At 41.5% G+C, this 19435-nt stretch overlaps 2 protein-coding genes across 3 annotated transcripts in view; both read left to right on the top strand.

Annotated features, from left to right (window-relative positions):
* The window catches only part of ANKRD29 (ankyrin repeat domain 29), a 32422-nt gene extending 27429 nt beyond the window's left edge, over positions 1 to 4993 (top strand). For both annotated transcript variants that reach the window (XM_020785713.3, XM_072998855.2), the window contains 3 exons: positions 888 to 983; positions 1551 to 1649; positions 3131 to 4993. In XM_020785713.3, coding sequence (XP_020641372.3) covers positions 888 to 983; positions 1551 to 1649; positions 3131 to 3214 — 279 coding nt within the window. In that variant the 3' untranslated portion in view covers positions 3215 to 4993. The remainder of the gene's footprint in view (positions 1 to 887; positions 984 to 1550; positions 1650 to 3130) is intronic.
* Positions 4994 to 15458: 10465 nt separating this feature from the next.
* The window catches only part of NPC1 (NPC intracellular cholesterol transporter 1), a 50355-nt gene continuing 46378 nt past the window's right edge, over positions 15459 to 19435 (top strand). Inside the window, exon 1 of the mRNA XM_020785692.3 lies at positions 15459 to 15681. Coding sequence (XP_020641351.3) covers positions 15601 to 15681 — 81 coding nt within the window. The 5' untranslated portion in view covers positions 15459 to 15600. The remainder of the gene's footprint in view (positions 15682 to 19435) is intronic.

Genomic DNA, 19435 nt, shown 5'->3' with positions numbered 1-19435 from the left:
CCCCTCTTGAATTCATCTGTTTTCCCCTTTAGCCCCTTGTAATAAAAAGGATTGAATTTAAGTGAAGGAAATATCTAGCTGGAAATGTTTCAGCATCCCCTGCACATACACATCGTAGTCCTGATCCAGATCATGCTAACTTTGGAATAAGAAAAGAAAACAACACATTTCCAAGCTCTGTAGAATTGCCCAGATTCTTCTGCTTCTGCTTTGATCCCAGGAGCATCCTTTGAAACCTGTTCCATTCCTGTGAAGCACCTTTGTGGTGAAAATGGGAAGTATAAACTGTACATTGAATAGTTCATGTAGCTGTGGAAGTTTAGTGGTGATGGAAACATACTTCCCAAATGTTCAGGGCCATATCCTTCGTTTGTTCAAAGCAAAAGTCAAATAAAGCAAATTCAGGGAATTTTTAATGTCAAGGTTTCTTAGATGATAAATAGCTTACGGTCAGAACGGAGCCAGCTACAAAAGTTGGCACTGTTTGTTATTAGCCATACAAACAAATCTTTGGGAAGGTTCATTGCCCCATCTCTCTGTCTCATATGTTCTTTTCTTATTATGAGGCTGCAGCTGCAGCAGGAGAAAAGGCTATTAGCTGACAAATACTGCTGTTGGTACCCGCTACTGTATTTAAATTTCCTCAAAATGTCTATGGGATCTCACTGGAGCAATGCACTAGAATGTCTGAGGCTTTATAAGGGGATGAAAATCATGGACAGTGATAGCAGGATATTTCTGTTATTTTGCCATTTCTATTGCTACTATCAAATTCTCACTGTTTGGAGAGAGAAGGGCAGTCAGTTGCCTTGTTCAGCACAGGTAAATTCCAGAGACAAATATAAAAAGTAAAAATGTTAATTTATTTTTTCTCTTTCTTTCTGAAGGATGGCACAACTGCTTTACTTAAAGCTGCAAACAAAGGATATAGTGATGTTATAGAGGAATTACTGAAATTTTCACCCTCACTTGACTTATTGAAAGCAAGTATTGAATAAATCTATGGGATGCTCAGTTTGATACCTAATCTGATGAATTCAGTGGGGCTTATTCCCAGCCAGGTGTGCACAGGATTGCAGTCTTAAAAATATGATGCTGGCAGTAACAGGGGGTTACTGTTTTGGGGTTTTTTGTACTTCATTCCTTGAAGCCTTTGGAGTTGCCAGCAAACCAGGTCCATGTGCTTTTGTAGCCCTCTATCAGGACAGGTTTTTGGTGTGCACAGGGGTCTGCATTGGGAGGAGGGATTGCACCACCCCATTTATACTGGCTTCTACTCTTGCTTAGAGTACAACACATTATATAGCCTTGTGCTTTACACTTGTTTCTGTGGGGCATTCAACTGTATCTCAAATCCAGAGTTTCTTGGATACTATTCTTCTGTAGTCCAGAGCATGAAACAGTTACTTCTTTGGAGCAGGCAAGCTAGGTAACTGGGTAATTCAGCAATCTGTACTGTAATTCTAAAAAGTAACACTTTTCAGCTCTGATTCTTTGTTCTCTGCTTATGATGTAAATGGATGTTACTTATACATTTTTGTATCTCCTAGAATGGGACATCGGCTCTTCATGAAGCAGTTGTTGGTGGCAGTGTAAAAGTTGTAGCATTACTCTTGGAAGCAGGAGCAGATCCATTCCTTAGAAACAAGGTAATAGAGTTTGTTTTTCAGTTTGTCAGATACCTTTTTGAAACTGTTCAGAGATTATTGTGGCCCTGAGAGTTTTGTCTCCTTGAATAAATCTTTTTATAGAAAATCTTAAAAATTCAGTATGGGATACGGATTAGGCCAAAACTACTGTAAGGCAAATATTAAATTCTCCATTCTCTGTTATAAATGTCCATTAGGGGGCAGCAGCACTCTGGGGAAAACTGATACAGTATTTTCTTTCTGCCCTATTTCAGCAGATCACAGGACACAATACGATCGGTTTTTAGAAGAATGTAAAACAATAAATTGCCATAGAATAGCTCAGAATACTTTAAAACATGTTAAGAATTCACACACACATAATCAAAAGAGAAAGATGGGAAACAATCTCATTAAGTGATGAATGTTCAAGCGAACAGATAGGTTTATAAAGCTAGTGTTGGCGCAAAGGAGAAGCATTCCATAAGCATCATGCTATAACTAAGGGCTTGTTTGGAATATTTGTTGGGTTAAAGGGAAATTATCAACACACAGTCACAAGGCATTTGAATCGTAGTTTGTGTTCCCTTAGAAACAAATGTTTAATCTGATATTTTTGAAGGGACACTTTTGCCAGACACATGCGCTCTCTCTTCTCAAAGAGGCAAGCATGCGTGTGTGTATGTACATATGTGTGTTCCCAAAAGAGGGGAGTGCAAGAGGAAACAGTGGAGCAAATCAGTGCTAGAAAAGTCTTGCGCACACAGCACTGTCTTGTGAGTGCTGACACATGCAGGAGAGCCCAATGGTAACAGGCAGCTGATAGACACTGTAAAAAAAAAAGCCATACGTACACACAGGCAGGGTGAAGGATGAGACTGTCTGGCTGGATGGGACAAGAGAGGGGTAGCAGCGGTGTTTTGCCTGCCTGCCTTTCAGCCACCAGTTCTGGGGTTTGCTTGCAGGCTTGGTGAAGATCAACCCAATCCTTGGGTTGATCTTGCTTTATCCATTCCTGACCTCTCGCCCTGGGACTGGAAGATTTGGGTGAGGAAGCCAGCAGCAGGGGGCTCCTGCAGGGGGCTTGGTGCCCAGGCTTTTTCCCCACCCACAACCCCACTTTTAACACCTCTGTAGCAGGGGCAACTGGCTGATTAATGTGGATAGAAGCGTTCACATAGGAGGAATAAATTTAAGTGACTTGATTCCACATATGTGTTAAAATAAACAGACCTATGGCAGAAGAGTAAAATAACTCTCTGCTACTCCAAGAAACACAATCCCCTATCAAATTAGAATACACTATTACACATATGTTGGGTTCAGCCGTTTTTACAGCGACTCAAAACAAGCTAAATCTTATTTAAATAGTGCTTTTATAAACAATATAATCACCCTGTTAGAAAACTCTTGGAATGATGTTACTTTTGACTTTGAATGCATTCAATCCAAACAGTGAAAATCCTCTTCCTGGTTTCCAACCAACTTCTTTCTCATTGCAGAAGAATGAACTGCCTTCAGACCTGACAAAAAATGAGCGGATCCTACAGCTCCTGCAATCAAAAGGGAAACAGAGAAAGACCTAATACGCCTTTCTATCTTGACAGAGAGCTGAAGAGCCCTCCATAGTGGCCCTGAAGGCTAGTATTCTTCTGCAGAATTGGAATTGTTTTGCTGAGACTCAAGCATGTCCTGGTTCCTTCTTTGTGAACCCCGTCAGAATACTTCATGGAGTGGCACTGCAAAGGTTTTACACCACTAAGCTCATCAGGGTTTTTTTGTTACTAGCTTCAGTGCGGAAAAGATCGGGTCTTCTATGAGTGCGTAGCTTTCCTCAATAACTGCCTTTACTGCAGCAGAGAAGTGCCCTTCTTGGCTGTAGTGTTATCTGTTCCTTGATGCAAACCTCCTGATATTTCTAAAAAGTTGCACAATCCAGCTATGTTGTGGATATCAGAAGCTTTAAACATTTATGTTTTTTTTCTTTTTAAAAAACACACACACAATGCTGTCTATGGCTAGTTTGGTGTGAATTACTCTTGTGCCCTGCAGGTGGTTTGGTCTCTGGTAACACTTCGGGCCTCCTTGTAGCAACTACTCTTTCTGCCTTTTTTTGCACATTGGTATCATAAAGGTTTGCAATAAAAAGTGGGGTAAACTGTTAACTTGCAGCACTCCCTTATAGGCTAGCCACTTACACATCACTTTAGAAAAGGGAGAGCACAAGAAGACACTTGCATATATTATATTATGTATCTATAGGTATAAATTTTGAAACTGTTACTGTAATTTCAATAGAAATACAATACCTCTTGCCATGGGGACAGTGACAAACAAGGTGACTTGTGTGTACCTGTTCAGCCTGCTGTCCTGGTGCTAAATGCTGGTGGGCACCTTCAAGGCCTTTGCTGTCCTGTCCCTTTAAATTGGACTTCATTTTTGAACAAAGGATGCCTACAAACAGAGGACCATCCTGAGTAAAGTTGAAGACCTGGCCACCTTGCTAAGTCACCTCACTGCTGCAGTATTGTCATCATAAAGTGATGATATATGTACTAGTATTCTCTAATGCTGAGATCTCATTTATAAATTATTTCTTATGCCTTGTGGTGATCTCTTTGCAGATTGCTCATTATCATACCAATTTATCAAGGCTTTCCACATACCGTACTTATTTAAGTTTAGGTATTATACACTGTTCTTTAGAATATTTATTTAGAGCCGTTTATATCCAGGAACAACGTGTGGTTTAGCCATGAGTCACTTTTAGTTGGGATTATAATGTTTGGATTTAATCCTCATTATTTAAAATTATTCCAAGTTTTCAGGGTTAGGATTGTTCTTTTCAAGCACTGGCTGCTGAGAAAAGAAAAAGTGAACTACTAGAATGGAATAAGGTTGTGTGTGCCATCTCTGTTGATACCTGCAGGACATCCTAAGAACAAAGTGGATACTACTTTTTAAAAAAAAATAGAAAGCTGCAGTCAATTAAGTAGACTCTTTTTGGATTAAATCATCAAGGTTTGGAAAAATTATTAGAATTTCCAGAATCCCCTAGCCAGCATGGGAGTGTAGGAGTTGTATTCCAAAAAAGTAACTTTTCTAGGCTAACCTGTTTTCTTTCCACTTGTGGCGAGTCATGTGCTTCCTGAAAGCCCAAGAGCATTGCTGGAAGACAACAGTAAGTTCTCATTGTCCCCACTGACACTACTACTTAGGTTCTGCTTAGCAGTAACCACCAAGAACCATTGAAAGCCCTGTTTCCCATGAATCTATCTCTCTTCTCAAAGCTGCATCAGTGGCCATACTGTGTCTTGTAACAATGTTAATTATGTAAATAAATATTTAATTATATCTGTCCTGAATCTATTGTCCATCCATCCATTTCAGTGGGTGAAATGAAGTTCTTGTGTTTTGATAGACATAACCACCCTAATACACAAACCTCATTTCCTCATATAGAACTGTGCCAGTCCTTTGATCATTTTTGCTCAACTTTCCCAGCTCTATGTGGGATGATCAGAATGTGGGATATGTTAGATGTGGGATGATCAGAACTTTACAGTGTTCCAAATGTGGTTGCATGTAGATTTACCAACAAGGAAAAAAAAATACAACAGCAGAAGTTTTATTTTAGTACTTTTCTAATGATTTCTAATGCAAGATCTTCCTTTTTTTATTGTTTCCGCACTGCATGTTAACATTTAACAAGAAGCTACCAGTGTATATGTGAAAATATAAAGACACACTGTGTATTATTTGCACCTACTTTGCAATTTGTTTTACCATCTGGAATAATTGCATCATGCTGGATCCTATATCTGGATTCCACAGACAGAACTCTATTCACGGGAGAGGCTCCACCTGATTTTCCAGGATTTAGGTCTGTCCATTTGTGTATGCCTAATTGTGGATCCAAGCCATCATCTGCAAACTTAATAATTTCAATTTTCATTCTTATTGCCCTTACTGATCAGCCGTATTCATGCTTCTCACATTGTTGGCACCACTTGAGACTGCATCTAGGGTGACCCCTTTAGTTGGTTTTATGGCATATTTATCATATCAAGAAGTTTTTTCCCCTCATTGTGGACTTCTACTATCTGTGTACTTTTCAGTGTAAAGGCAACTAAAGCAGAGCTGAGAAGCTTGCCTTGATGGTTTAAACCCCCTCCCCGAGAGTGCCTCCATTAATTGGGGTAGTCTGGGAATTATATGCCTGGAAGCTGCCTAGAGTGGTCATACTGACTAGATAGGCGGGTACAAATTAAATAAATAAATAAATAAATAAATAAATAAATAAATAAATAAATAAATAAATTTATAGTCCAAACAACGTCCAAATTCTGAGATAAAGACATCCATTTTAATAACATGTTATTATTGGTGCCTTCCCAACTTTTCTTTATCTCAGGATCATCTTCAGAGTTTGGTTGCATGCTATGATAACGTCTTCTGTAAAAAAATAATTTTACAGCATGCTGTTTCTAATCTGATTAGGGGGAACAATGTATTTCTTTTAAAATGTCTGGACGGTGCGCTCTCTATTATGGAATACCAACCAAATATATTTACCCTGCATTTCCCAATACAGTTTGCACCTGGTCTTTACAGCCCATGGTTCTCCCTATTTCATCAATCTCTTTTTTCTCCACTATATCTGTGTTCCATGGTTCAGCACTAAACCCTGTTCTGGTGAATATGTTAGCATATAACAACTGTGTTTTATAATCCTTCTTGAACATTATTTTTTTTGGCACATTGCCCCTTTGGTCTGAGCGTGCTTATTGGAAACTTCTACCAGTTTATACCATCGTTCTTAAGAGACCTTTTATCCTGCATGCTCCTGGCATTTTTTTAAAAAATCATTTTCAAAGCTTTTCTGTGACCATTCTGATGTTCAGCAGCAGCGTTTCAGTTCTTTTACTGCCTCCCTTATACAGAGCTGCTTTGTCACTAATTCTTCCATGCATTAACACCCTATACTTTCCATGTATGATATGCACATCACAAGCACAGGGTTTGTGAAAACACTGCTATGAATGTCCATTGCACTGTTTTTTAATTATCCAACTTCAGATACTCTTGTTAACAGCTCTACTATGGCAGTGTTTTCTTTCTTCTTGTGCATGTAAAATTATATTAAAGAGAGTGAACAAAATTCCTTTATATCCATTCTCATGGAGATATTATTTATTTATGTCTCTAAATTTGCAACAGTCTGTTTTTCTAGTATAGTCATGAATAACTGTTGTTAACACCATCAGGTGCAGTATAATCAAAATACTATTGATCTTTCCGTACAAAGGACCCATGTTTATGTAATCTAGTTCCTATAGATTGCTATATTAATAGGCATACCCAATTAAGTATATATAGTTATCACCATCTAGATCACTGGTTCTTAACCTTGGGTTACTCAGGAGTTTTGGACTGCAACTCCCAGAAGCCTTCACCACCAGCTGTCCTGACTGGGGTTTCTGGGAGTTGCAGTTCAAAAGCATCCGAGTAACAAAGGTTAAGAACCACTGATCTAGATGAGAAGCTTGTGGCTGTATCATTTAATCATGCTACCCAGTTCCGAAGTATTAAATTGCTCTTGCAGGTGTCAAAGAAAACAAATGCATTTTCCATTTTTTTTCCAAATCATTCAGCTAAATAATTTTAAAAGTTCTGTTCTCATGAGCATGAGTGACTTTGAGGCTATGTTGACCTCAAGTATTATACCTACTGCAGTTACAAAAGAAGGGCATAGACCAGTGGTTCCCAATCTTGAGTAACCTGTGTGTTCTTGGACTTCAATTCCCAGAAGCCTTCACCACCAGCTGTGCTGGCCAGTGTTTCTTGGAGCTGCAGTCCAAGAACACCTGGTTACTCAAGGTTGGGAACCACTGGCCTAGGCTACAGGAGAGGAAGGAAGTGATACAAGTCTTTAATGAATTGTAAATAGATCCAGTTTTGCTAATAATATCCTATATTTATTTTGAAAAGATATGGGTGAGCAGTATGCTTTCTAGTTCATGGCCTAAGATTAAAAGAGTAGTCAAGGGCAGTAGTGTTTGGGTGAGTTATTAATGCTGTGATATATATTTAGCCGGGTGAGGGGGTGCATATGTGCTTTAGATAGAGCAGGAAGGGATTAAAACCCATATATGGGATCATTAATGCTGAATTTATAATAAATATGATTTCTCCCTCATTACAAATTTAATTCTAAACCTATTTCAGAAGTCAGTCTCTTGGGTTCAATGGGACTTACTCCCAGGTAAATACTTGTAGCTGCAATCCTCTGTGCATATATCTGTGAGGATGTCTGATATATGATAAAGGTTATTTCTAAGCAGACTTGTGGAGCAAATCTATTTCATGACTTTCAGCACTATCTTTTAAGTAGTAATTCATGTTAGAACAAAATGTAAAATACACAATGTATGATATGTACAGTATTACTGCAGATTTGATGCTTTCTATAACAGACCATCAGGGCTTCCCTCTCCTCCCCTTCATTCCTATGTTTTAGGCTGAATGTCCAATTCCTTTACAGGTCTCTGTTTAAAATCCATTTTTTTCCAGTGGCTGTTTGGCCACTTAACTGGGAGTAAGCTCAACTGAACCTAGAGAAGCCAGCTTCTGAAATAGGTATGTTCATAGTGAGTGAAGGAGAAATTATGTTTGGAAATACAAGTTTGCACCACCTTATTCTTCTTAAGGAATGCTGTTCCAAATGAATTTATAGCAGTGTCTGACATCAGGTAAGTGAATTCTGAGCTGCTTTCCTTTTTCCAAAGATAAAAACTTTGAATGCAATTCAGTATTTTGAAAGATTCTGAAAATGTCAGATTGCAAATTTTTCTCAAGCTGTTTGGTACAACATAAATTTAGCACTGTTACAAAAGCAAGATTTGCATCCAACAAATTCGATCTGAAATCCTGGACAATCTTTTTCAGTCAGTATAGGGGGACAGACAATACCTTGCCCAGATGAACCAATTGTGTAACTCAGTAAAAAGACAGCAGGTGCTAGGTACATATGTTATTTTATGGTAACAACTTACTGCAGTATGTCTCCTTTGTTTTGAGAGGACCATTTGAACTTGGTCCCCAAACTATGCTGCTTTTCAAATTAAATGTAGGATACCAAGCAGAGTGATCAGTTAATATTATGCATTTCCTTTCAGGCTTAAAGTGCTGGATACATTTTCAGAGGTTAAAAAACTCATAGTTTTCCCAGCTGCCTAATAATTTGATTCACACACATGAAGCCAGACAAAAATCACTTATACATATTATTAGTTTGAGTCTCATGGATGCCAGTTTCTTTTGATTTATCATAGTGATTGGAATATATATTAACACCCTTTAGGCTGCTTCTACTAACGTTTTTTTTCTTAATATGGAGATTAATCTTCTCTGCCAGAGATGGAACATTTTACAAGGGTTCCCTCAGCTGTGTTCATCTCACAGCAAAATTACTTTCAGCAGCCATTACTCAAACATTAATATTTCCCTTGAGAAGGGCATGCATCTTCATTTCAGAAGAAAGTTGTATGTATGCACACATAGGTATTTTTGTAGGTTGTGATACTGGTAGGTAGGTATTGATACTGGTGGTATAAATGTGCCTTATAGTGTTGCTTTACTTTAAAAAGAAATAGAGAATAGTATCGAATTATGTTTTGCTCTAACTAAATAATGTGGTGCAATAAGCTTTTGAATAGACCCAAGGGACCTAAGGTTATCCTTAAATTACATTGCAAAATCTAGATAGGTTTTTAACCCTGTGGGACCATTTAGAATTTCCAGAAAAAAAAGCAATTCATTAAAAATAGTTTGTCTTTAACACTTGGATGAAAATAGAAAACAAATACTGAGGCACAAGTTCTGGCTTTTTCTTGAACAATGCAGAATTTTGTGTAAGTATATTGATTATATCAGGGTCCCTGACTTTCCACACAGCAGATGCTTAGCAGCCACAACCATAACTGTTTTTCAAACATCACTGGTTTTTAACAGGACAATAAGCCCAGCAGCTTGCTTTTAAAACATTGGTTGTCACTAAGTATCAGTGGGGCAGTCTTTCTTCATTTTGCTTGATTAAAGTTCTTTTCCAGCATTACTGCAGATACCAATCGCTATTTCAAAACCTGAGCCCTTATCACCATGTTCATTTCAGCACCAACTGCTAGCTCAAGTTGCAAAACTACAAAAGCTACCTTAGATGGAAATAGGTGTCCACCACTCTGCAATGCTTTCCTAAACATCACTGTTATGCAAGTCATCTCCCACCTCTAGGTACAAATACTGATACACTTCAAATATTAATTGCCTTTGGGATTTGTGCTGTTAATTTAAGTGGGCAGAGAGAAATATGCTTATGAAGGTAGGACAGTAGGCATCCTTCAGTCTCTATTTTATTATTATTTTTAAAATGCATCCTTCAGTCTCGAGAGACTATGGTAACGTGCTCTGAATAGAGGTCTTGGAACAGTGTCTAGTGTGGCTGAGAAGGCCAATTCGAGAGTGGCAATCCCAGGTAGGGAAGGTAGGACAGCTCCTTTGCTATATAGATACTGATTCCTAATCCTGAAGGTAATTTTAATTTTGTTTGTATATGCATGTGCCACAACTCCCTAGTCTGAACCTTAAATTACCTGATAAGGTACAAGGCCTTTTGACTGCCCCAGCTTAAATAAGGGAACTGTTTATACATGACATTCACTCTATTTGCGCTGTGATTATTGGTATATGCAAAGTATTTCCCCACCTGAGCTGAAAGTTTGCAAGTTTGTTTCTTCAGGCCTTTGTTTGTTGAAAAAATGGCATCACCAGCAGTTTCACAGTGTTTTCTTCCCTGAGTTTCTTCAAATAACTTTTCTTACTTAATATTTGCCAAAGGTTATACCACAAGATTGTGGGACAGCAGCTCAAATTCCTGACTCAAAGTCCTATACTTTGGCATATCTGAATGCTTGCTTCTTCTGTTAACCAGGGTTATGGGTCTTAAAAGCACCACAGGATCTTGAACGATAAAACAAAGAAACCCATGATAATGGCAACTATCACTGTAAGTTTGTTATATCCTGCTTTTTAAAAATTACGGTAATCAAATGAGCACCAATTGCAAAATAAACAGGCTATTTAATTTTTTAAACACATTTTTCTTCTGCTTTCCTTTTGTCTGCTCCTCCATCCTGGAAATGGCAAGGTAGAGAAGCTATGGTTACTTGAGCAGTATCTACTGTATATTTGTCAAGGTTTTCACTATCAAATTCCAGAAACAGGTACACCCCTTTCAACAATTTTAATCTCTGAAACATTCTAACAACCACTTTACCTTGGAAGATTCCTCAATATGGAGAAGCAGAAAGTGCTACGTACACATGCTTAGTACGGCTTTCACCAATTCAGTGACCTCCAAATACGTTTGACTACAGCTTCCATGGTCTCCACCCAATAGTCAAGACAGCTGGGAATAATGAGAGTTGAATACATATGGGGTAGGGTGGGGGAGCATAAAGAAGGCTGATATTATGCATGTTCAATCTCCACAGTCAACTCATATACACAAACACACTCTTAATTGTGTACTTTTCAAGATATATAATTGGCTATAGTTATACATACCCTGGTAATCCCAACTGCAACATGTTATTTTAAAAAGTTTGGAAATTTTAGCTTATCTAGAATATGACAACCATGTTGGCAACGAGAACCAACTATATGGAGTGTGCAACTATAATAGGCATAATTCAACTAGTTACTCTCTGTCAATTGAAGGTTACCATCAGTAGAAAGGTTAGGAGACCAATTCTCAGGAGCTACCCTTCTTCCCATTGCCCCAGAACTTCCCTAAATCTGTTCTGCCTATATATAAGTATATCACATGGAGCACAATGGGGTTTATTTCCAGAAAAATAGTGACAAGACTAGTGTGAAGTGCAGATTTATTCAGAAATAAGTCCTACTGTACTGAATGCTGCTTACTCTCTGGTGTGTTTATGACTGCAGCCTAATCCTTCTTGTGGTGCCATTAGAAGTTAGGTTGAATTTACAGACAATTAGGCTTCCGTCGTAAGTTCTTACTAGTCTCATTAATCCTTTACAAGAAAGATAAGAAAAAAAGGTCACACTTTTTCCCCACTGGTCCTTCAGTGTTCAGAACTGTGTTGATTATAAAATTAAAAGATGTTTCAATTTTTTAAAATACTATATTATGCCATTAAATACTTCTGGAGACTAAAAAGAACAAAGAAAAGTAGCCTATAAATCATAAAAAAGTATAAAAACTAGAACATAAGAAAGTGATGTATGAATGGAGCATTCAACGGAACAAGAAAAAAATCCTCACATGCTGTGGTTTGTCATTTATCATTTAGAGCAGGGGTGTCCAAGCTTTCACCTTCCCTGGGCCACATTAGAAGATGAAAATTTGGTTTGGGCCGCATGGGGGGGGCAGCCCCAGCCATCCTCCACAGCCCCGCTCCAAGCGTGCTTACCGGCAGCTGCAATCTCAGCAGAGGCTGCCAGCTTTGACTCTGCTGGCTTTATGGGGCCGGGAGGGGGTCCACCTATTGACAAGGGACGGCGCGATGCAGTCATGCAGCCCCCCTCTCCCCTCCTGCTCCTTCCTTCCCTCTCTCCTCCCCTACAGTTGTGATGTGCCCCAGCCGCATTCCGGCCGCAAGCACCAGCAGTGTAACTTGAAACTTTGGAATTTCTTTAAAAATAAAAAATTGCACTGGGCCGCATTATGAGCCAACCTGGGCCGAATGTGGCCCTCGGGCCGCAGGTTGGACAAGCCTGATTTAGAGCATACAATGATTTAAATATGAGATGTTGTTCACATCATATGCTCACAATCTGAATTTGATTCTGACAGGTTCAGACAGCAGGTTCAGGGTTAACTCTGCCTTCCATCCTTCCAAGGTAGGTAAAATGAATACCCAGCTTGCTGGGTGGCAAGTTGGTGTTTGTACAATTATGTTGCAAACTGCCCAGAGAGTGCCTTAGCAGTATGGAGTGGTATGTAAGTCCAAACATTAGTAACAAAAATTGTTGCTGATATATTCTTGGTAGGGTCTGACACCATAATATTATTCTGCAACATTATCAACATTTATCACTGTAGGCTACATTCGACAACTATACAGGGAATTCCTTTTTATGGGACTGAATGAGCCAAAGTTCTTGTAGCCCTCAGATTTAAAACCAAAATGACAATAAGCTCATATAACTGAATCATGATTTTCTTTTTGGCAATTTACATTTTCACCAACAGATGACCCCATAAATCAGGTTGCAAAATATTCTGTTTGTGACAGATGCAGATTGATGCGCACACTGGCACACCCGTTGAGTCATCTTGTTACTACTGCATCAGATTACAAACAAGTTAATAGATTAGAAATGTCTGTCATCTCATACTTATCAGTTTCAGTCAGACCACTTTGCGTCAGTGGTATACACACAGGCAGATCATGTAAACAACATACTGGGTTAAATTCAGTCCTGCTGCAAGTCTTGTACAATTCTATACTACCAAACTGCTAATAAACCCTGAGATAGTTATCTTACAATGGGTCTGATTAAAGTACTTTAAAGAATATGACTATGCAATTAATCTAGTGCAGAATTCCTGAGAATTAGATCTACTAACATCATCAGGATCAGTTCTATTAAAATATGTATTGGATAAATTGGTGGTCTATTATCAAAACTTCTATAATTTTAGCATTGTGTACTCAAGTTTTGACAAGACCATTGAAGATATTTCACATTTTCTAAACAAAAATTGATGGCAACCACATCAGAGACCTCATGTGGTTTGCAAACTACAGGTAAAGGGCGTAATAAACATTTCTTATTTTTCTTGCACATGTTTTTAAATTTGTGAAAGAAATCATCCCTAGAACGGCTGGTGTATTAAGGCCAACTTTGTGCTTATATGAAACGTAATTAAGCCTGTCTAATATTATGTGGCATGTATATGATAGAATGCTACAAAGTGTCTTTTCTTTTTACATTTGTGATATGACAATAGGAATGAAGTAACTGATAGTAAAATGACTAGTGGCTTTGATAGCTCCATCTAAGATTTGTATTTGACCACAGACATTACAAAGGTATGCATTTGCTGCCCCTGTGTTGCTCTTTTCTTCTCAGCATCAATGCAAAATACATATTTCAATGCAAAGTACATATTTCAAATGCATGCAGTGGGAGCTTCATGTGCAAAGATTTACAACATGAATGCACCTAGGACAAATAAAAGGCATGGCAGAGTAATAGCATCTTGCCTCACAAAAAATATAAATTTTAAATTAAGGGAGCACCTGGGATTGTGAGAAAAACACACCCCATAGTTAAAACGCTTTTGATTAAAAAAAACTGGAAAGTTTGGTAAAAAAACAATACCAATAATTTGATTAGCAAGTCTAAACCAAAACAATGATATTGGCATGCTAGTGCCACAGAAGTGTGCTAGTTTTCAGGGATCAAGGTCTGAAATTGTCAGCCACCAGAATGGATTTAAGATCCACCTGTCACTCAGAAAGCTATGAATGCGGAAAGTCCTTATGATTTTAGTGGATTCTTCCCAACCCCACACACAATACACCCCATTCAGGAGAGTCTGCAGCATGTGTAACCTTTCCAAGGAGCTGGAGTGGATGCCACTGTAAAAAAAAAGGCTGGGGAGTTTGTCTCCACACTACCTCAGTTGCACATATCGGAATCTGGATCAAATACTGTCAGTTCTGCTGATCCCAAAAAATAATATTTTTAAATAAGAATTTGGCAATATTTAGGCTCCAATACTTTGGCCATCTCATGAGAAGACTCCCCGGAAAAGACCCTGATCTTGGGAAAGTTTGAAGGCAAGAGAAGGAGACGACAGAGGAAGAGATGGTTGGACAGCATCATCGAAGCTACCAACATGAATTTGACTCAGCTCCGGGAGGCAGTGGAAGACAGGAGGGCCTGGCGTGCTCTGGTGCATGGGGTCACAAAGAGTCAGACACAACTAAACAACGACGAGGGTTTCCACTGATATGGTTTACAAAAACTGTTGCATTAAAAAGTGGGGGTGCCTCTCGGTGAGTACCGTCCAGAGTTCCTTTTTCTTTGCAAACGGGGAACTTCTGGCTTTGTTGGACTTCGAAAAGCTGTCGGCGACGACAAGAGGAAACGATGTGACTCAAATGCTCATTTACTAGGAAACAATGGGAGTAACTGCCGAGTAAGCAGATCTACGATTTCAGTTGTGGAGCATTTTCCCTGAAGGCAGACCTTGCAAACGACAGCAAAATTCCTTCTGAGGGATTCATCTTTGGGATAAATCACGCGAATCAGGAGAGGACAAAAATCAGAAAGGAAAGCTCCACTGAGGCTGATCTTTTTGAAAACGTGATGCGAAGTGAGGGTGCAATTCTGCACAATCTGCCCGGGAGTAAGCCCCACAGAACTCAACGGCACTTACTCCGGAGCAGATGTGTCTAGGATAACACGGCGAGTCTCGGGACAGGAAAAGCCGGTTACTCGAGAAGCACGGCACAGCTTTTCCAGAGGGAGGGCATCGGAGCAGGCCGCGCCGGTGGCGTGACAGGGAAAGGCCGCGCCGCCTCACAGGAAAAGGCGGGCCCCCTTCCACTGAGCGGAGGAGGAGCTGCGAGGCGGCGGTCGACCCTCATAGGCTCGGTCCGCCGCTTCGCCCGCCACGGGGAGGGGAAAAGCCGCCTCCCGAGCACCCTCGTAGGCTCCTTTCGGCTCGCCTGCTTCTCTGCCCCGCCTAGCCCAACCCGAAGGGGGGGAAAGGAACGGGCCGGGCGAGGAGGGCGCTTGTACGTAGGCAGGGCATTCTGCCGCTAAGCAGCCCACCTCCCGGAGCCGTCGTTGCCGTTGAGTAGTCGGCTGAACCGACGGTGAGGGCGGCCGGAGTCTCGCAGCAAAGGGAGCAGCGCTGGCTTTCTGCAAGATGAGTCGGCGGCTTGCGCTGTGCAGCCGAGGCGGCCTGAGCCTTTCCGTCGCCTGTTTACTGGCGCTTCTTCCCGGCCTGGTGAGTCGAGGGCGGCGGGAGGAGGAGGAGGAGGAGGAGGAGGACTAGGGCAGGAGGTGAAAGGTGCGTCTCGGAGCCCCGCCAAGGCGGGTGAACGAGGCTGGGCCTGTCGTGCCCTGCAGCTTGGGGTGGGGGAAGAGACCTTTCTACGTCGGGTCGCCTTGTCACGGTTTCCATCCGTGGGGTCGGTTCGGGCAGGACTTCGACGTCAAAAGTTAGCAGGTGGAACCATGACAGCCGCGAAGTAGGGAACTTTATTGGCAAAGGCCTTTGCGGGCTTACGCGCGAGTAAGTCTTAGTGACGGAGTTCCGCGCCGCTGACTTCCAGCTAAGCAGGCGTTGGGGTTTTTGCATGCCTTCATAGCCGAGCCGTTGCGCCTTCCTGACCTGGATTCTTCGCCCGCGCTTCTGTTTTCCTTCGGCGACTTCATCGAATCATGACCGAGTGCTTAAAAAGAACTTCTCATTAAGGCTGCTTCCCCCTTCAGACTCTTTCTTCGGAAGGGAGCGTCCATCTGTTGTGGCAGGGCAGTGCTGAAGTGGGTACCTAGATCCTCCTTTGGACGAAACTCCGAAAAAGAGCCGAGTCGCAAAAGGTGGCATCATGCAGTTATTTTGGGTTGTGGTTCAAAGCATTTGGGACAGCCAAGGAGAAGCGTGGAGTTAAGCCTTCTGCTGATCCAGTACTTGTTTGCTTTCTTCAGCGAGATTGCTGACACCTGAAAATATGTGTTTGAATAGCCCAGTCCAGCTGTTAGTTTCTAGTTCATATTTTTAAAAGGAGGTTGAAAAATTCTTATCCTGAGAGATTTGATCTGCTGTGGAGGCAAACTTAAAAAGCCAGCTTGCAGTTGAAGAAGTATCTGGGTGAATCCAGTATAAAGGTCAAATTGCCTTAGTTGTCGTGTCCATAGTACAAGTAAGGTTGGGAAGTAACCTGAGGCAGGTAACTTGCTGGATATTTTTTTAAAGTTGCTCTGACATGTAGAGATGAGCATAGGTGATCTGATGAAATATATGTTCTTGTTGCAGAGCTGTTGTCACAAATGCATTGATTGCTTAAATATAGAAAGAACTTTCTTTGGTGCTTCAGATGGATCTGTTAAAATTAATATTTACTTCTGTTCTATACTACATTTGCTTTGACCAAATGAATTCAAAATGCTAGTAGACATCTATTATACTGGGTAAACTCCTCTGTGGTAGCAAATTAGGAATGTAAGAAGCTGTCTTCGATTGAATCAGAATCCACACAGTTCAATATTATCATATTTGGTGGTAGATGGTAGATCTTTGCAGTTTTAGCCAAGATACTTTTCAAGCCCTACTTGCTTTGGTTTGGATGAGAAGTGGTTAACTGATGAAAAAAGGAGTATGTTTTGGGGATTTCTCTGTGCTTGGTGTAACTTTGTGAATGGTAGTGAACCTACAAGGGTATCCTGTAGAGAGCATCTTGACTGCTGATGTTGCTGTTGTCAATATTCAGACTGCTATTTGCTATGCAAAGTTCGGCATCCTTTTTCTTGGATGGGGGAAGCCAAAAAAACCCACCAACACCCATTGGAAATGGGGAACTCCCCCCAAAAAAGCAACCAAACCCCCCCATGACCCATCGGAAATGGAGAAAAAATCCCCAACCAACAAACAAACCCCCCAAGACCCATCACAGCACAGAAACATAACCCCCCCAGCTGAAAACCACGCTGCAAAAACACCCAGAACAGTTTTTAAAAAGCAGAAAACAGCACCTTACCTTACAGGGCAGCCTGAAGCCTCCCTGCAAACATACACACACGCTTTCAGAAGCAGAAGGTCCCAAGTCTCCTCCGAGGACGCACACTCTCTAACTGCTGGGGCAAAAGAGCCACAAAGAAGCAGCCTCATCACCACCTACAGTTAGAAATTTGAATTTCCTGCCTTTTTCTGTTCGTAAGTGGAAGCTACCGGTCACAGTTAGAAGCATAATTTTGTGGCCAGAGCTGGTCATAACTCAAAATGGTCATAAGTAGGGATGTTCATTAGTTGAGGCACCACTGTGCAGAACTGGGAAAAATAGTGGTGGGCCCCAATACTGTACCCTGTTTCCCTGAAAATAAGCCCTACCCCAAAAATAAGCCCTAGTTAAGTGAAACCCCACCCTCTATCATTGTGCAACAACCAGAAGATGACATGACTGTATTTGAATAAATGCAGATGGTTGTACATGGAAAAAATTCCCCTGAAAATAAGCCCTACTGTGGTTTTTGGAGCAAAAAATTAATATAAGACCCTGTCTTATTTTCGGGGAAACACGGCAGGAAAGGAGGAAGACCTAAAATGAGAGGAGTTGATTCAATCAAGGAATCCAGCACAGCTGTTAGTTTGCAAGACTTAAGCAGAACTTACTGGAAAAATATTCGGGGGGGGGCAATAGAGAGACAGAGAACAATCTAACATGAGTTATTGTTGGCTTGCAAGATCTGAGCCCAGTTGTTATTTATTTATATGATGTTACTAAGTTTATTAACTCATATGGTCACCACACATCAGAAGTGATTTGATGGCACATTTATTTATTTGACTTTCAATTTTTATTGACATCTTTGGAGGTTTTTTAATCATCAGGCAGTTGTATAGTGACAAGATGGGTAAAATGGATACTATGACAGGAGACTATAAAATTATATAGGAATAGGATATAGAAATGCTAGCCCAGCTAACATCAAGTAAGACCATCCCCAATGACAAAGAAAAACAAATCTGTACTTTCGCAGCTTAAATGAGTGAGTTTCTGAATGTTTATTCAATATTATTTTTAAATACATATATACAGTGGTGCCCCACATAGCGACATTAATCCGTTCTAAAAAAATGTTGCTATCCGGATTCCTCGCTATGCGGGGCAAAAAACCCCATAGGAACACATTAAACCCCATTTAAAGCGTTCCTATGGGGAAAAACTCACCGTTCAGCGAAGATCCTCCATAGCACGGCCATTTTGGCTGCCTGGTAAGCGAGGAATCCCTCCCAGAAAACAGCAGGCGGCCATTTTGAAACTGCCGATCAGCTGTTTAAAAAAGCATTGCTTTGCGATGATCTGTTCCCCAAGCAGGGAACCTATCATCACAAAGCACCGCCAGCCAGCCAGCCCCGGACGCCCAGTCTCCATGGCCGGGCGAGAGCAAGGGGGAGGGAGCGCGTCTGTCTCCAGCCAGCGAGGGCTCGGAGGCAGGCAGCCAGGAAGGGGCGCGCTAGTGACTGCCAGCCGGCCAGGCAACCCCGGACACCCGGTCTCCTTGGCGGGGCGCAGATGGGGCGAGGAGGAGGTCTCTGGTGCGCCGCACCCCCCATCCAGCCACTGCCGCCCTGATTCCGGTCCCGGGCGGGCGCCTCCTCCTTTGCGGCGCTCTGGCTCGGCGCCCGCCCCAGGAATGCAACGGGGATCAGGGCCAGGCCCTTTGCCCCTCCTTCCCTCCCTCCTCCCGAGGCGCCAATCCGGAGCGCCGCCGCTCCCCCCATAGGCCTGCCGGTCAGCTGTTCCAAAAAGCGAGCCTTTGGGCTGCTCCCGGGGAAGTGCTTCCCCGCGAGCAGCGCAAAGCCCGTTTTTTGGAACAGCTGACCGGCGGGGCCTTTGCGATGATTGTGGGGGAGCGCTCCCCCATGATCATCGCAAAGTGAATTTTCCCCATAGGGGCCATCGCAAAGCGATCGCTCTTGCGATGGCAAAAAGTCCATCGCAAAGCGATTTCATCGCCAAACGGAGCAATTGTTATGC

The sequence above is a fragment of the Pogona vitticeps genome, chromosome 4 (genome assembly GCF_051106095.1).
Source record: "Pogona vitticeps strain Pit_001003342236 chromosome 4, PviZW2.1, whole genome shotgun sequence".
In the NCBI taxonomy this organism is placed as follows: Eukaryota; Metazoa; Chordata; class Lepidosauria; order Squamata; family Agamidae; genus Pogona; species Pogona vitticeps.
This window is presented reverse-complemented; position numbering and strand designations above follow the sequence as displayed.